Here is an 18,757-nt window from a genome sequence, read left to right as displayed (position 1 = left end):
CTGCTCTGTGTGGGCCGATTGCTCCCTGACAGAGAAAAAAGGGAATGAGTGGGCAAGCGTAATTACAGCCTGACGGAGCTCAGGATCAGACCTGGAACATGAAATCAGTTTGAACTCCCCTATTGAATTACTGATGTTGCAGGTTGTTCCTGTTAACTCTTATAAAAGAAAAAGGTGGTTATTTTCTATAGTGAGTTGGTGGTAGTGAAACCAAAGGCTTTTTTTTTTTTTTTAATAGTCAGAGCTTGAACCATATGTGAGTGCATCTATTGTGACAATTTTGATGGTAGGGAAATTGTCCTTTTTCTACAATGCCACAAAAGAAGAAAAACAAGCCACCTCTGCAGCCAGTGATAATTCCAGTGCAGCAAGTGCAAACGTGTGCTAAGGACTGCACATCTGTAGGAAGCTGCTTACAATTGTTGCTGGTTTACTCTGTGAGGGTGATGTGGAAAACCTTGGACAATTCCGTAACATGCCATATGCTAATAATGGGATACTGCTTCATTTCCCCCTTGGAGGATGTGTGAACTTAATTGTACAAGGCTTTTGGGGTTTTGCCTATTCTCTGTATCATCTTCTATTTATAGTTTTCATTAGCTCCCCTTTCAGATTGGCTGCTGATAGGACTGCTGTGGCTGTGGAATAGCATAATTTTTCATTTGCCATCCTTGCGGCCAAGGGGGACAAGAATGTTTTAGATTCAGCTGGCCAGCTGGATGGCAATCCCAGGCATTGCAAGTGGCAGATACAACAGTCTGTGTTTGTAAAGGCTATATGTAACGTGGGAGCGTGTGGATAAAAGCATTTTACAGACATAGCATGCCCAGCACTTCTCCTCCAAACATGTTGTCCAAAATAAAACAGCTCAAGCTGTGAAGGATTACTAAATAATCTTTTTTATTTTTCTGAGAATGGAAATGTGTTGAAAGTGTTCTCACTCTGTTGAATTAAGGCCTAGATATAAGACCGAAGTGAGGAAGAATAGATTTGACAAATGAGTAGAGAAAAGGGAGATGTTCTGAAATGCTGCTTTAGGGATAAGAAAGATAAATTTGGGAGAAGACTCAAGTGGTAAGTGGGTGTGGGAGGGATCAGGGAATGTTTGAGGAAGAATCTGATTTGTAGACTGCAAGTGTTAGAAGAATTTTGGGTTTTTTGCCGAGCTAATTTGGTGCTATATTAATAATATGCAGCTGTAATCTTTATACAACACTGTTGTTTTTCTTGATGTCAACAGAATGAGATGTTGCAGTCACAAAAGCAATGTATTAGGTAAATCGAGGGAGTGTCACTTATATTTTTAGGTTATTTTATTATGAATGAAATTACAGCACAGTTCAAATAGAGCCTCACAGCAGTACCTCCATCCACCTTCCCCCATTCAGCAACCTTCATTTGAAAGTAAGTAAAGGTGTCCTTGTTTTAAGGGACACAACCCATTCCTGTTCTTTCCTCTAACCTAATTTCCTGTTTGCTGGCGCTCTCTCACCAGCACAGCTGTGGTTTCAGTCATTACTGATCTCTCAGACACTGGGAGCATCCTGTCCCTCTCATAGGTCTGCTTCTTGAACGTTTCTCAAGAACCATTTTAAAGTTGCATGAATATATGTATAGGTAGAAGCCGCTTACTTTTATGTACTGTTCTCCAAACCCTTGTGAGCATGCTGTCGCCAGCACTGATGGGAAAAGACTTCCAGCTGCAAGGCGTCTTTGAAAATATGGCAAATACAAATACTTGGACATGGATTTGGATTGAGTTTCTAAGCCTAGTGACGTATTGCTAAGAATCTTGACTGAAGTTTAGTCTTGCAATGTAGCAAGGGTTTGATTTTTTTTTTTTCCCCCTGTGTAATGTGCTGATTTTTGAGGGTTTTTTAAAAGCTATTTTTAAAATTAGTATTTGGTATTTTGAAAGTGCTATGTACATTGATCTTCTGTGAAATTCTTCTGGTGGATTAAATTCAATCTAATTGTTCAATTCAATGTATGTTTAAACATTGTTGGCTTTTCTTAACAGTGCTTTTTTTTCCCACTTGTTACCTCAGATAGGCAACCAAATTATGCCACAAGCTTGCCAGATTTTCCTTTGTTGCTAGCTAAACCAGAGCAGGGATTATGATTGGATTGCACCAAACTGGGAGCTAACAGCATTGGTATGGCAGATACTCTTGAATGAGTGTATGAGGTAGTCTTTAACGAATATTTTGCAAAGGCTAAGCTATTGCAAATGATGTTGAGAATTCAGTGTTAAACAAGTTGTCTAGGCGTATTGTCCAATTTTTTCATCACCTGTGTTTCTAATATTTTCTAGCTCTCGAGTTAATGGAAATATTTTAACCATATTATGATGTTTCCCCATTATTGTGGGGAAAAAAAAAAGCTGAAAATTAAACCTTTGACCATAAAATTGAACTTTTCAAATATATTGCTAAATCAGTATTTGTATACAACTTTCTAATCCAGCTTTTAGTAGTAGATACGGTGTCTTTGTGCACCTCTTCTGCAAAACATGCCTCTGAGCTTGGGAATACATGAATGTTCTTGATGGGTTTGGCTGCTCTTGGCCTTGAAATTCCCGAGCAGTGATGCATGAAGTGTGGTAGGTGGTATGTAATTTCACAATGGTAAATGAGGTATACTACTTAGAACTTAAATTTTAGGTTGAAATTGCCCATATTAGGATTTTTATGCTGGCTTTTTTTTTTTTTTGGCTACAAACCCAATATTTAATAAGTTCCATACTTGAGAAGGACTTTTTTTTTTTTCTTCAGCCTCCAAAAATTATTTGAGCATTAGCTGATGTATGGGAAGTAATTAGGTCATTGAAACAAGACTGGTAGTTTAAAGAATTTGTCTTAACGGGATGCAGAAGTTGAAGTGAATTTGAAAAGATTTTGTGAATATTTAAAGTTTTTTCGGTGATTCAGAGAGGTGAACTTTTAAGAATAAAAGTATCTTTCTCTACAAAAATATTTGTCCAGTGTTTTTGTTTGAAATAAATGCTCTTTTGTTTGTTTAGCAGAGTTGACTCAGCTTTGGTTGGTTACCATAGTTCAGCACTGTTTTTGCATTTCCATGTGAATTTCTAGTAATTCCCAGGCTTGGTTCAGGTTTTGGGGATCTTCTTGTATCGCTTCCGTTAGCTGCCTGTGGAGCTGTGCTTCTCTTCGTTGAATTTGGAAAAACATCAAACACGACCTAAGTCTTGATCTAATACCCCTCAAATGTCACTCACTGCTCAAAAATCAAATAGCATGTAGTAATGCAGTGGCTGTGGACAGAAACAAGAGATAAAAGGCTTCGCTTGTTTTAAATTAGTTATCTGATGGATAGCTATTATGGCAAGTTCATGGTGATTGTATTAGCTAATAGCTGTTCAAAGACGTTTTGAAAAATGAGAAAAAATATTTACAATTAAAATATGCTGTAATGATAGGGGGAGCAAGGACAGCCTGGTAGCATTTCATAGCTGAGAGGTTACAGCTGACTGGTGAAGTTCAACTGCTGTTTGTGTAGCTGTAGCTGTGCAGTAGTTGGTTCTTGGTTTGTGTGGTCAGCAAAGTTGTTCTCTCACCTCTGGTCCCCATTTGCAGGCCACCACTGCTAACACGTTCGTTGTTCAGGCCTGTCTTGAAAGCTGAAAGCAGTAACTGTGTGCCTGGAGTTCTTGAGGAGCTCGGTTAATCTTCTCTAGCATTTGGATTGGAAGGATAAAAGGCTGGGACGATCAAATAGGTGTTGAGTTTTGGCCTGACCTTGACTTCTTTGTCTGAATTACTTTGTTTATTAGACTTGGTTACTTTCTTTGCTCTGATCCCTTGTTTAAGCCCGGCTTCTGCCTTTTGCCACTCCAGTTACATAGATGCAGAGTCTCCACTTGTCAGCTGGATTGATGCTACCCAGCGAAAATGGTCTCTTAAGCAATAAAATTACAAATAAATCCAAATAAGTCTGGTTAGGAAATAAAGTAATTTGGTAGCCTCATGTAACCAAGAGCAGTACTGTACTGGAATATAGGCACTCGAGTACAGGGTTCATGAATTAAGATAAAATTGTGTGGGTTTTGTCTCTGCATGAGTTCACTTAGCTGGTTTCCATTTAAAAGTTAGTGGGATTGGAGAAATGCAAGTAAAGATGAGAAGGGAATTCAGGTTAGGGTATTGACAAATTTAAACCCTAATTAGGTACACTGGAGATGATGATGATGCTTTTGATAAAACTTGGGTTCGCGTACACTTGAACACTGTTGAAGTCCCACTGGAATCTTAATTCCTGTTTCTTGCAGTTTCATATTTAATGTATAGTGAACCAGAAGGCATTGTTGACTGTTAGAAGTTAAATTTTTGGAATTGTGTGGGCTACCTGGGTAGATAGAATGACTTTGAGAATGTTCCTTGGAAAAATATTTTAAAGCAGTGTCATCTGATGGGTTTTTGACTTGTATTCTTTAAACAGTGTTACTGGATAATGCCTGTGAATAATTAGAATAATTTTGAGCTAACTTTGCTCTTTGTTTTTTTCTCGTTTCTTTCTTTGCAGGAGAAAATGGCCAAAATGGAGGTCAAGACGTCACTTTTAGACAACATGATAGGGGTGGGAGATATGGTTCTTTTAGAGCCACTTGATGAAGATTCGTTCATCAATAATTTGAAAAAGCGCTTTGATCACAATGAAGTATATGTGAGTATATATTAACAAATAACAGATATATAACAAATAACGTAACATGAGGAGCTATGTTGTCATTCTTAAAATATTTGTTTATTTATAAGGATACACATAGACTGAATGCCTGAACATAATCTATTGTATTAGGGATATTTTAAACCTTACTTGTGCTGTAATCTTTCTGGTACTGCATTGTTTGCATTTGATCTTTTCCATCTGGGTATGGAGGGTACCTGGGGGTATTTTTCCTTTTTCTTTCTCCCTGTTGCACAATGTGGTGGACCTCTGATTTTCATAAAAACCAGTTCCAGAACTGATGATGACAATTACTTTGATACTCCTGTTGTCAGAGAATGTTGCAGTTATAAATAATTCACTTCCAGGGAAGGCACTTCCAGGGTGTTAGACCAGGTTGATATAGAAGCAGTATACGCTTGGAATATGCTAGGACTAGCTTAAATGTTGCCTGCTATCTTTGATTTGCAAAAAATTTACATTTATTAGAATGGTTGGATTTTAAAGTAGAAACAATGAGCTTGGAGATATGTGGAAGGAATCAAAATCTTCAGGCATATTAATCTCTGAGTGATGATTAATAGGAGAGACGTTGTGAACTGGCAGTTGAAACAGAGGCTGGGAATGAAGAGGCAAATTGTGATTCCAGTTAAGCCTTTCATTTCCTGCTTCATCTCTCTTTAGTCCATTTTTGTTAAAATGTGCACAGTATTATATCTGTTGTACTGCTGAGGCTGTGTGAACTTCATGATTTGTAGAGACTTTCCGAGACCGCTGCTGTAAGATAAGTCTTTTAAGAGTAAAGCTGAAATATTTAAGCCAAAGTATAGCTATGATCTGCAAGCAATTGTGTCTGCAGCTTATTACAATCAAATAGATGTGTTCTGTACTTAATTATAACTTAGCCCTCCCCCCCCTTTTAATTTTTAGTGTGACTATATTTTTCCTTCTTACTAAGCATTTGAACCTTTGTGGTTTCATTGTGCTTTTTCCTTTCCATTCTCCAGTAAGGGAGGATCTGTGTTATTTTTGTTTGCTTCTTCTAATCCCTTAGTTACAGTCTGTGCTTTTGTACCTCTGCTATTCATTGTCTGCCGCATCTTTCTTCTGGAGACTTTTTCCTACTCAACTATGCCTGTTCCCTTTTCTGTAGGCATTTACTTGGCAATATACAGTTGCACCTATCTGCTATTGTATCACCTCCACCTACTGGCTCCTTAAGTTTGGACTGACAATTTAAATTAACCAGAAAAATAAAGTAAGACAAGGACTCTCAGTATCCATTAAAACCTTGTTGGAGAAGAAGCCAAAACGATCTGTATTTGCAGAAGGATTTCTTCCACAATGGTTAAAAAAATCTTCCTGATACCTTTGAGAGTTACATTTCCAAAAATTTGTCTCTTAAATTTTCCTTGTTCCTTGAAGAGGTAGTCTGTTCCCTCTTGATAATCCTTATATGTTGATACAGGCAGGTAGATATCGGACTCCTCTTTGCTGCTTTTTCATCCTGCTTCTGGCAAGTCCTCCATATTCAACAGCTGCAGTGGCTGCCTCTTCTGGGATTCAGAGGTTTTTTCAGTCAGTGGCTTCTATAATTAACCTGTTTCACATTAGTTTTAGGGTTAACTCTCTATTCCTAATACCTACAGTAAAAGTGGGTGATACTGAATCATCTCATTCCACTTTAGCTCAAGAAAAGATATGAAGGAGAAGGAAAGGGAGCTACTTGCCTAGAGATTGAAGAAGACGGTACTACCTTGCACAATCTCTGAATCGTATTTGAAAGTTTTATTTAAAGCATTAAGGATAGAAACCTATTCTGTGAGGGTACCCTAGACTACGCAGCCTCTTAAGAAGGATTGCTATAAGTCATATGGGAGTGAATTTCTCAAGGTTTGTTGGGTTTTTTTGGTTTTTTGTTTGGTTGGTTGGTTTTTTACTGTAAACTACTATGGATTGCAAAGTATTTAATTACATGTTTCTACTTAATTTAGACTGAATAGCTTTTTCTTGAAAGAAATCAGTTTGAATGACAAATGGGTAATCTGTTTTATTTTTATCTGCTATTACATGCTAGCTGACAACCATGTTCAAACAGAGTTCTTTGAGGCAGTGACAGGGAAGCATGTATTTCCCCCAGTTTCTGATTCAGCTGGGCCTGGCACTGACGTGCGATGTAATTAGCTGTATTATGTGCTTTGGCAGGTGATACAAGGTGTCACTTTTCTCTAGCAATGTAGGATCCTTTGCCTTGCAGGTGAGAAAACCTCATACTTAAACATGCTCTGTTGAGAAGTGTGAACTGCTGCCAAAACCAAAGGATTTTTTTGTTGGAGGTTTTTTTGTTGGGTTGTTTTTTTTTTTTCCTGAATCATTCCCTTGTAGTTTGTTGCACTATCATTTACCCTTTTTATCTCCAGGTTTGTTTGATCATGTGATTGATTTTTTTTTTTTTTTAAGGTCTTACAAGTACTGTTTGTGAATCCACACTATGAAGGCAAAATGTTGCAGATGTTTGCAAGTATTAAAACATTCACTACATCAGTGGTGGAAAGAATAGATGTTTCTGTCTGTGCCACATGCTGCTACCAAGTATAAAAGTTACTTAGTTTGTGTTGCTGCATGGTTTTATTTACCAAATCACTCAAGGAATAATATCGCCTTTCGTATCAGTTGAGTTCTGCTGCCCTGCAAATTTCATGCCACTGTTGCGTATTTTAGAAAACTTTTAAAACAGTAACAGTTGGAATGGTGCTTACGGTAACAACCACACATTAATTTTCAAGTGCAAACTCTTCTCTCCCTTCTCCTTATTGCCACCCACTCTCTTCTCCCCAAATCTCACTCATGAAAACTACACTTCGCATTTCTGTTTTTAGACTCAGATGAGCACAATGAAGCTTTTGTTTACATCTGGAAGTAATGTTTGTTTTACTGTGTAAAATCTGTAGTTTGCATGCTATCCTGGGGAAACCAAATCGGACTATTAAAGAGCTACTGTTGGTGCTTAACAAAGACTGCAGATTTCTTCAGCTCTAACAAGCTATGCAAGTTGACCTCTCGGGATCCTTTCAGAGGGCAGTAGGAATGGATTTGTCCTTTCATGGCTCGGTTGTGAGGTTAAGTTTACCCCTCAAGTCAGTGCTTCATTGTAGGCATTACCAAAAGTTGTGTCCAAGTTTAAAAAACTAAGCCAAACTGAAGCCATATGAACGGATTGAAATGTTTCTACAGCAGTAAACCAGGGCTTACTCAACATCAGTCTCTAAGCAGTTTTCTGTGCACTGATGGCTGTGTCTGTGCTACATATGTTAGTTTTAAAACGGGGTTGCAGTTATAACCTTCAAAAGGGTTTGTTGTGAGGAATGAGACCTTTAACACGGATAGCTTTGAAAATGCTGTAAAGTTGGCCAGACGTTGCATAATCGTGTTAGCCAGTCTTCATAGGTAAATGTGAGTGTCAGATCGAGCCGTCAGTGAACAGTGCCAAATCTCTCCCCATAGCCAAAGATGACAAGATAAATGGGCTCATTCCACTGGAAGAGAATACAATTTTTGTCTTTTCTAGTCTCTTTCGCATTAGTTATGTTTGACACTGAATGTTTGATGTTGGAGATCATAGTGCCAGCTCCATTTACCCCTTTGAAATTCCAGATCTTGTCCATAAGAGCTCCCCTTGCAAGAGCATTCAGATCTGGATCCCCTGATGGTCCTCTTGTACCATCCTGGGCATGGTCACTGTAAGCCCTTCAAGAAAATTAGCTAAGTTTCATGCCATGGTGCAAACGGGGCAATAAGAATACTCCTAACAGTTAGAGAACAGACTACAGCTTGATTACCTGTTGTTCAATTTTATGTGTATTTCATGGAAAGTTTAATGAACTTGGGTGTTAGGTTGCATACCAGAGCGCAAAGCTGGAGGCTGTGCCTATAAAAATAAGCGTGAAGGCTGGTGGAGCTGGAGTTTGGCCAAATATTCTACTAAAGACCATCAGATTCTGCAGTAATCGCATGCTGAGTGGCTTTGGGGGGAAGGGCTCATTGGGTAACACGCATGTGTTAATTGGAAATGGGAATCTTGGAGTTTAGTCATGTCTGGAAATGTCTGGGGTATGTCTGACCAACAAAAATCTCATTAAAAAGCTGTAATTGTTTATTGTATTCTTTTAGTAACTCTTAAACTTTTCATTGATAAAATTTGCATTGCTTTTTTGCAAAAGTTCTTTTCTGTAAATATCAGTAACAAAAGCCTGTGAGAATTTTTCTTCAACTTTACAGAGTAAAATGCGGCTCATGGGCAATGCAGTTAGCAAGTAGAAAAAACCCACAATGTTGATTATTTGAAGGTTCCAGGGAGCAGTTTGTGCGGTTAAAATGTGTGACCTAGAGACCGCATGGAAAACTTCAAATACATTCATAAAATTCAGTTTGTATATCACTGATGAATTTTGACTCATTCTGTTGAACTCCCTCCCTGAAGCTTTTATTTTGATTTTTTTTTTCCTTGAGTTGGCTGAAATATGCTCAGCCAATCCAGCTCAGCAATTATTTTTCCTTTGTATTTTGGGATGCTGACAAATGGGAGGAGGGCATCTGTCTTTATGTGTATTTACAGTGACTCACGAATGGTAGAGATTTGGGATATATAGTAGTATATGTATTGGTCTGAAACTTATTTCTGTACGGGGCTTGTTGCTTTGTGAGGCGTGTGGAGGTGGCGAGGGACGTGTGAGGAGTCTGGAGGGCAGCAGTGCTGCGTAGGCCTTTAGAGGCCAGATACCGCTTTATTCTGCTTCCCTGCACATTTTTCCCCGCAGTTATGTTGTTTCTTGAAGTCTTCCCAAATTTGCAGAGGTCAACATTTTGTTCCTTACAACAAAATGTTTGTTTGCTTTTTGTTCTTATAACAAAACAGAATCTTTCTCTGATGTCAGCATTTAGTTTGTATTTTCTGTGCGTGGAGTTTGTGGGCTGCTTTGGGCAGGAACAGTTTTATGGTACTGAACACATGTTGTTTTATCACTGCGATATTAAATATTTGGCATTCCAGTATAATAACTCAGTGTTAGCTGTTTAAGGTAGCATCCTTGTGGTGTGGCTATTGTGGTGTGCCTGTTTCACAGACTGAGCTGCTTCCTGTTGATCTCTATTGTTTTGATATTTTAGGGGTAGCCTTTTCGTTTCTGACTTGACTTTACTCCGCTATGTCTGTCTGTATTATTGATTCACTCCTTTTTCAGCTACCTTACAGTATTTAGGAGTTTACTGAATTGCTGTCTAGCATAATGGCTTTGTTCCTGCTGCACTCATATCTGGTATTCCAGATGCTACATTTGGAAGAAGAAAGTGGAGGACAGAATTATGTAAATGAGACCAATTGTCTTGGTCTGCATCGGCCTTGTGTGACCATCCCTCCATATAACTCTGTTGTGAAGAACAGAGTTTTGTGGTATTGGGATACGTAAATGCAGCTTGCTGGGAAAATCTTCATTGTAATATGGTCGAGTGATTGTTGAAGTTCAATTTTATTCTCAATTTCATTACCTTCTGATGTCAGCATGATCATGTTGGTCTTTAGTACGTTGTTTTTGAGGCCAGGTGGAGTCCTTTGTTGGGTTTTGAAGAGGGTGGTTGTCCCCTGTGGTTTCGGGTACGTCCTAGCTGCGTGCATGCCTGTCGGTAGTAGGTCTGTGCCTTTGCTGCTCCTGCAGTGACGTGCAGAAGAGTCTATCCCCCTGCCAGACCCGGCCCTGCTCTCCTGTATTTACTGGTGTTTGTCCAGCGAGTCCAGCCTGGACTGCCGGTCTTCCTTTGGGAGTTTGAGGAGTGGCAGGTGTGGTGACTGAGTCGCTTCTTAAAGGCAGGATGATTTGAGAGCCGGAGAAGAGCAGCCATCCATCCGCCTGTGATGGGAGCCCAGGGGACCCGAGTTTCCTCAGATCTCCTTCTCTTCCTCCCTCGGGGGATGCTTGCATCGGTTTGAGTGATTTTCCCAGCAGTGCCTCAACAGTTTCCCTCTTTGAGGGAAGCTACTGAGTTGTAGTAATAATATTGTTGCAGCTGTGACAGGCTAGGACCTTGAAGCCTGCTGCTTCTCCTTCAGATGTGAAGAAGGGTTTGTGTGCCCAAGCACATCTTTTCCCGTGATAGCTTGTCTAAGCAGAAGTATTCTGCCTTCCTGTAAATCTTGCTTTGCTTGTTATCTAGCTAGAAATCCTGTTGGTCCTCTGGCCCTTTGCATCAGCTCGCTCTGGTAAAACAAACTTTATAACTTGCCTGGCGTCAGAAGTAAAGATTTTCGCAGCTATCAGGTTGGTTGCTTTTTACCTTGAAGTGCTTCGTGGGAGGAGAGTTACTTACCTCAAGGCAGTGCTTTGTTTCCTTTCCCTTTTGTACAGCTCCCACGATGCTGAGCACAGCGTTTGAGGCGCTTGTTTGTAGGGCCGTATGCAGTATCTGCATAAAGGAGTAAGAAAACATTAATAAGGATCAGACTGCATAAAGGAGTATGAAAACATTAATAAGGATCGCAGAAAATTATATGCATATTGTGGGCTGCGTGTAGGGGTCTTCTTCCCTACACGCTCTTTCTTTTTTGCCTCTGATGTGACACTTTGAAAAAAGAGAGGAGGTGGTGTAGGAAATGCTTCCCGTAGGGCCCCAGGGACTGTTACAGTGTTGGCTCTGCCCCAAAATGCTGTGTAGTTCTTCACTAAGGTGTTGATGACATTTTGGGCATTTACTAGTGGTTTCAGTGCATGTTATATGAAATAAGAACACAAGAGGAAGATTAATGAAAGATTGGCAAATAACAGAAATAGAAGCAAAAGCGTCCAAGTACTGTAAAAACATGGTTTTCACCCTGAAGAACATAGGTTAGCCTTGGCTGCAGCATGGCAGGAGACTCCCCCCGCACACCCCACACCCCCTTTTTATTCATACAGAAATAACAAAACATTTTGGAATAAGTGCTCTCGCTAATGTTTTCACCAATGGTTTCTTGGCACAGACACTATCCAATCTCCAGCTACTGTTTGCTTACGAAAACAAGTCTTTATCTTTTCAAAAGTGAGCAAGCACTGACGTTCTGGGGTATTTAAATGCTTTCCTTGAAATTTCTCATGTCTGCTTTGGGTTGACTTCCTCATTGCTTACTTTACAGGTTTCATCTGTAATTGCATCCTGTGTAGGAATTCTGTTTGTTTGTATAAAAACATCCCAATGTAGTCAGAGAGGCGGATGGCTGAGATGATTAATCTGCTTCGTTAATAATAACATTAGAGTCTGTCATAATGATTGTGAGGTTAGCAGCAATATTCACTGAGCAGCGGAGAGATTTCTGTGCCCTCAAGAAATTCAGAAGAGAAACCTGATAATCTGTGCACATGCATTCCCTTTAAGTACTCGCTTCAACTTGCCGTGTGGGTGTCTTTCGCTGGCAAACGCTCTGCTCTTACTTCGGGGCTCGGATCTAAAACAGGTTGCAGTACGATTAAGGGCTTGATCCTGATCGGTGTGGGTTACCCGTAGCTTGTTCAGGCTGCTGCTGTTTGCCCAGTGACTTGCAGGATCAAGCCCATATTGAAGAATATTTTAGCGGTGGTGTTATCCTTTTTGACATAGGTGGTCTGTGTTGTGATTGTTTGCTTTGGGAAGATATAAATGTGCTCTTCTGCCTTTGTATTACCTGTTTGAGCTTTGTTTCTTGAGTCATATCAGCCATCGATATATTTGGTACATGACTGTGATACATACTAATGCTGAATTTTGTCTCCTCTAGCAGTAAGATGGTTTTGCTTGAACTGTGGATACTGTTGCCTCAGGTTCTTCTTTTGCTTGATTTTTTTTTTTCTTTCCAATTTCAGGAAGTCATCCTGTGCTCTTCTACGTAGTTTTCTTCTGTTAAGTCTTTACTGTCCTGTCCAGGTTTTACAAGGCTGCCTATCATGTTTAATAACTCCATTAAGCATGTGTAATAGCTTATCAGGATTGTGTTTTTTTTTTTTCTATTACAACATACAGACTTTGCCCACTATATTTCTGGGGCAAAAATGCAATGTCCAGAAGGAGGGTGGTCTTGAGCACAAGAGTTTAAATCATTATGGTGAATAGGCTGTGTTTGTTCAGAAATCCAGTATTATATTTCTTCACTTGTACAAACACAATTAGAAGGGACTCCATCCAAACTACAGTGAAAAATATTCAGTAGTATCAAGAAGAAGGGGCAGTTTCTTCTGAGAGAGAGAGAGAGAGCGCGCAAAACTGAGAGTCTGGATTGTATTTTCAGTTTACCGCAGACTAGCCTTTGGAAAAGTAAACTTTTTAGCATTGGCTTCCCTTCCAGTGCGGGAGGTGGGAACAGGCTTTCTGATCTGTAGGATCTCACAGATTATTGTGGCCCCTTTACAGCTGATGAGGAGCTTTGGAGAGATGCTATATTTGCTGGGAAATGCTAATGAGAGGTCTCAAAGCATAGAAGTTTCTTCTGCTGACTAAGCATTAGTGCTGTGTGGTGCTGCACGAGTCCAACCCTTACTGGATATGGGAAAATCCACACAGAAGCTCCTGTTTGAGGAAATCAAACTTTGTTAGTTCCTGTTCTTTCCACTTGATCATTGCTTTTTGGGATCCTGGGGTTGTGCCTGCATAGTTGCTTGCAGATGGTACCTGGAAGCTCTGCTCATGCTCCAAGCTCACTGAAGCACAAGGCATTGGCTCAACACAAAGTGCAGCTGCACGGCTTGGATCACAGGTAGAGTTTATTTTGTATGTGCTGTCATGAAACAGTGCAGGCAAACCCTGGAGTATTACAGGATGAAATCCTGGTTTGTTTGTTTATGTGTTTTTCAAGTACCCAGCCCATCCCTCTCCACCAAACCATACAAACACCTACATTGCGATACACAGTTATACAGTGAATCAAAGCCCCAGAAATAGTAATAATGGTCTAAGGTGGTTTTGTTTTTAGACTTGATGTTACTCTTTTCTTTATTCTTTTCAAACATAGTGTCTTGCAACTTTGCAAGTGTTTCCAACCTGAAAAAACACAATGGACCAGAAGCAGGGTGCATTTAGCTATTTTATTGTGGCCAACCACAATGAAAAACAAATTTGAGCACACAGCATGATTCTTCAAATAAGAGATGATATTTTAATAAGGTACTGATCTAGTTGCTAATGTTTATTAAAATGAGAAACTTCATTATGGAGTAACATTGCAGTGTTAAATTTACCAAGTTCTGTTTGAGTTTAAGACAGTTCAGAAAACTGAGAACATGTAAGTACAGGCTTCCTCTGCGTCTGCCATCTCCTTGGCCTCGGCTATTCTGAGCGTGCAGCGGCACATGTGCTTATGAGCTGGCAAGATGCAGAACCGCAGTAGTTCAGGCAAATACAAATGAAAATGAATGTTATATTAGAAATATAATTTTGCATATGTCACATTAAAAAAACCCACAAAACTAAAATACAGCCCTCCCCCCTGCCAAGAAAGCAGTGCTGCCCAAGCCTTGGTTCTGGATTTGTTCCAATAAAATCTAGTCACGCTTCTCTTTGATCTTACTTCAATGTCTCTCATTTCAATGAATTGTTTTAGTGGTGTGATTTGAAACTGTTCAAAGTGATATGAACCCAGTACACTCGAGCATAATCAATACTAAAGAAATGTGCGTTATGCAAATCTGGAGTATTAAAATTGGTCTGCATAAATGGAAGAATCAGTATCCATACAAGCAATCTTTTTTTACTAGAATTTATTTATTTTCTATTTTTGTGCTCCAGCGTTTTAAAAAAAAAGTAAATAGGGCAACCTCACTGGGCCCTGGGAATTTAGCACACTTGCAGGGTAATTAGCAATTGGACATTTTACAGCAGGAGTGACTGGTGTGCAGCAGCAATTTTTCTGGACTGTTACAGGCTACCATGGGTAAGAAGCAGAGCTGCCAAAAGTGATGTAGAGTACACTTGCAGAAGGTCTGCAGCGAATCTGTGTAGCTGCTTAATGATTTTAAGTTCTGCAGAAGGTTGCTTTGCAGAGGATGCCACTAATCCAGAAAAGCTTTTAAAAATACAGAGCAGGCTGTTACCATAGCCCCAGCTCTGCAGCTCCAGCGTTGCAGCCTCAACTGCTGTCGATAACACTCCCTGGCTTCTGCAGCTGCAGTCTTCTCTCTTCTAGGGTATTGCAAGACTAACTTTGGCAGGAGGAAAAATAGCTTTGTTAATATACTGTATCCCAGGGTGTGCAGTATTCTCCCATAAGCTCTACTAACCGTCTTCTAAAAGCTCCCCTTCTTGAGTTGGCCTGTACTTGCCTCTTCCCCGAGTATCAGATTTCACCGCGGTGCTTGTGCGTCCTGGCTGCAGAGGTGTTTGGGGACCTTTCGCTGGGCTCTCTATGAGGTTTTTGCAACCTCTCAGCTGAAAAGATCCACAGGCGTTTCGGGCAGTTTGCCAGTTTCTATCAGTAGCTTTCCCCAGCCCTTGGCTGGGAAGAGGCTGCTGCCTGCAGGTTTCTCCGGAGCAATGGGAGCCTCGCATTGTCTTGCTATTTCAGGCCTCTTCTTAAGCCGGTCTTAAAGCTGCTTGGGTCAGAAAGTCACAGAAGGCCTTGCGAGGCAGATACAAGCTTGAAGTAGTAGTAACATCTTGCTCCAAGTGGTTATGTTTGCTTTCATCCTAGGGGGAGAAAATGAGCCATCAAAGTGTCTTGGATGTTGCGTCTCCAACGGTACTTAGAAGTGATGTAACAAATATTATTGGTTTTCCAGTCGAGTTGTGATTTAAAATTTTCTTCCTACTCAGGGGCTTAAACCCTTTACTGAACAGGAATGAGTTGTCTGTGTTGTTTTGGTGGAGAACGCGGAATGGGTTGTCATTTGACCCGATGGAAATTTGAATGCTCTTTTCCGCAGATGAAATGTTAGCGCGTTACAGTGTTGCTGTGCTACATGACAGATGCACCGATAAACGACGAGTGAGAGTCCTTTTGGTTTGGGTTCTGGACAAACACACGAAGGAGGTAGAATTTACCTTTGTGAGTTATTGCAATAAAGTAGAAATTTGGAGGAAGGGGTATTATCAAGAGTCTCTAGTTAGCAGAACTTGAGGAGACAGCAGATCTTGTCCAAACCTGCATAACAAGACTATGTCAAAGCTAAGAAAGAAATCAAAACTCCTGACTGCATTCTGGGCGTTCATCATCATGAGGCCATTCCTCTAGGGTTTCATTTTTTTCCTTAAACAGGGAAAATGAAGGATCTCTTTAGTCCCTGGGGTGCCACTGTATGGTCTCCCACTACTCTTGAGCATTCTGCTTTCAGCACTGGAATGTTTCTGTGCTTGTGGCTTGCTCAAGGATTTAAGCCATTTATTTTGTTTGTTTATAATAGAGTTCTGGTGGGAAGGCAGATGTTATGTGGGAAAGCTATTTTCCAGATCTTTTTATCCCCGTTATGTAGAATCTCACAGACCACCAGTAGCAAGTATCTATTAGGCATCAGCTTTGAGATACTGGCATTTTTATTTTGGAAGAGGAAATGTATTAGTTCTTATAAGCAGCTTTGCAGCAAAAACAATGGTTTCTTGGTATGCTTTGGCTTGGTGTTTAAAATGGACATGAGTATGTCTTTGTTTCTATATAGTCATTTGACCTTTTGAAATATCGGTATTTTAGGAAATGGTCTGTATTTGTTCATGTCTGACAATAAACAGCTGACTTGAATTCCCAAAATACATCGTCTAAGCAATACTTAGCTATGAAGAGATGGTTCTAAATAAATCTCATTTGAATGCCTGTATTCAAAATATAAATCGAGGTTTTCACTTTCACTCATCTTTCTTTACCTTGGCATCTTGGGGTACTTCAAGGAACTTAGCGATTAAATTGTATGCTATTATGGTAGCAGAATAGCTGAAAAGGGCAAGTCTTCGAGTTCCAAAGAATTCCTGTTTCAAAATATAATCTTCAAGATCTGGCCTTCATCTCTCTTCTGCTGGTACTTTGCAGCACTGATTTCACAACAGGCTGAATTCACAAATTCTTACAATTTAGGAGGAAACAAGTTAATGTATTAATGTTTTATCAGGAAAGAGTCCTAATGTGGGGTATCCATGCACTTGTGAAGACTAGAAAGCTTCTTACTCTTGGGTATCTGTTATTCTCACCAAGAATCTGTAGGCTTGCAAATTGCCAAAGCCGCATGTGTTGAGAGAACAAAGTAAACACAGTAGAAAGGCAGTTTTTGCATTTTCTTCTTGTTCAGCCAAAGAGATCAGACATAGATGGAAGACACTTTCCTCCTTAGGGGGAGGATGACCACAAAACTAGAACAATTTTTTTTTTAATTTGAAGAAAATATATATAAGCACACAGTGTGGCGTGTGTTTGAAGGAAGCAAAAATCTTAATTATTTTGGGGTTTTCTCAACAGTCTGTATCTGAATGCCTTTGGGGGCGCTTCCCTCCCAGGTTGCGGTGCAAGGCAGATTGGAGTTGTCCCTCTTTTGAGTTGCAGCCTGGCTGCCAAGATGTGAGGCACCTTCAGGCTTGCTCCCCCTTGCAGCACTCTGCATGGGCTCTTGGTGTGAAACCAGCCTGTTTCTAGGATATTTGGTCTGTTCTGGGCTCAGATACATGGAGGGAAATGTTTTGCAGAAGGTTTCTGGCCGGTTCCAAAGGAGAGGAGAAAGTATGCGTTGTTTAGAAATGGTGAGTCTTGAGACCAATTAGTGAAGTATTGTGTTTCATCGTAGCAGCAGTTGTACGATGAATTGTCAGCAGTGGCTGCTTCTGTTTCATCCTGTGGGTAGTAAACACTACAAGGATGAACTACAAGAGTCTCTGGAAGCCTCACGCTACTTGTTTTATCACTGCAGTCTGGTTTGTTCAACTCTGTTTTAAATGGGACAGAAAATGCCATGAGTGCCGTGAGTTCACAGCTTGCCTGTGCATATGCGTGCTGTGGAAAACGGGAAATCCTGCTCTCCTAGCTTTCTGCTTAGGACCAAATTTGATAAGCATTTAGCAGAGAATTGCTTTAGACATGGAAGTTAGATAGGGAAGGGTTGCAGCAATTCATGTTTTTAATTTGTGACTGTGGCTCTGGAGGTAATTCAGTGCTCTGCTGAACCTGTGAGTGAGTAACTCAGGCTCCTTGTGCCTCTGTTCCCATTTAAAAATGCATATTACAGCACTTCCCTGTAAGAAAAATTGTGGGGAGAAAGCCAAATTGTGATTGCGAGGTGCTAAGGTATCGCTGCAAAGAAGCCATTTAAAATCAATGGTAAAAACCATTGTTTTTCTTCTGCAGTTACTAGCGAATGTAATCCAAATAACGGGAACCTGTGGTTTTTGGGTACAGCCTTTACACCTCCCAGGGAGTCCCTGGTTATTGGAAAGTTGTGTTTCACCAGGTGTTATTTATTTATTCCATGGTTGTGGAAAGAGATACCAAACACTTGGGGTTTAATTAATCTTTGATCAGTATCTGCAGGCAGGGTAGAATGGGGTTTTGGCATTTTTTGCTACTCGGGTGTATTTGAATGCAACCCTTCCAGCTGGAGGGAGGTGTAGAGAGCTGCGGGGCACCCAACACTAGGCTTGGAGAAGGCAGGTTAATTGTGTCGTGTGCCGACGTGGTAATCATGGTGTACAGTACCGGTCTTCATTCAGCTCGGTAGTGAATGGGACCTAACAGAGTAAAACAACGCATTGTCCGTCTGCTTTCCAAGGGTAATGGCAAGTATGTTTAGAATCTGGAAAGAAAAATTATGCTTCATGTCTGCTGAGGAACCACAGCAGGACTTCGACTGACTTGAATCCTGACGGTAAGTCTCTCCTTTGACAGAAATCTGTCAGAGGCTATTAGCCTTCAGGTTTCTTGTCTGTGAAGCTCTTCTGTGCCCGAGGCTTTGAAGAGGTGGCGCGAGGCTCCTCCTTGGGTGAGGGAGCGCAGTCCAACCCCGGCCTTGCCTTTACGTGGTTTTGTATGAGTGCCCAAGGGCTGCAGCAAAACTCGTGTGACATTTGCCATGCAGATGGAGTCAGTTCTTCGTGAACAACTGTGTCCTTT

The 18,757-nt window shown here is 40.5% G+C and overlaps 1 protein-coding gene across 1 annotated transcript in view; it reads left to right on the top strand.

The window, feature by feature from the left end:
* The window catches only part of MYO1B (myosin IB), a 114,340-nt gene that overhangs the window by 12,050 nt on the left and 83,533 nt on the right, over nucleotides 1–18,757 (top strand). The window contains exons 2-3 of the mRNA XM_075153898.1: nucleotides 4,543–4,683; nucleotides 10,011–10,147. Coding sequence (XP_075009999.1) covers nucleotides 4,549–4,683; nucleotides 10,011–10,147 — 272 coding nt within the window. The 5' untranslated portion in view covers nucleotides 4,543–4,548. The remainder of the gene's footprint in view (nucleotides 1–4,542; nucleotides 4,684–10,010; nucleotides 10,148–18,757) is intronic.

Source organism: Calonectris borealis, chromosome 6 (assembly GCF_964195595.1).
Source record: "Calonectris borealis chromosome 6, bCalBor7.hap1.2, whole genome shotgun sequence".
In the NCBI taxonomy this organism is placed as follows: Eukaryota; Metazoa; Chordata; class Aves; order Procellariiformes; family Procellariidae; genus Calonectris; species Calonectris borealis.
Note: the sequence above shows the minus strand (reverse complement) of the source record. Positions and strands in the feature narration are given on the sequence as shown.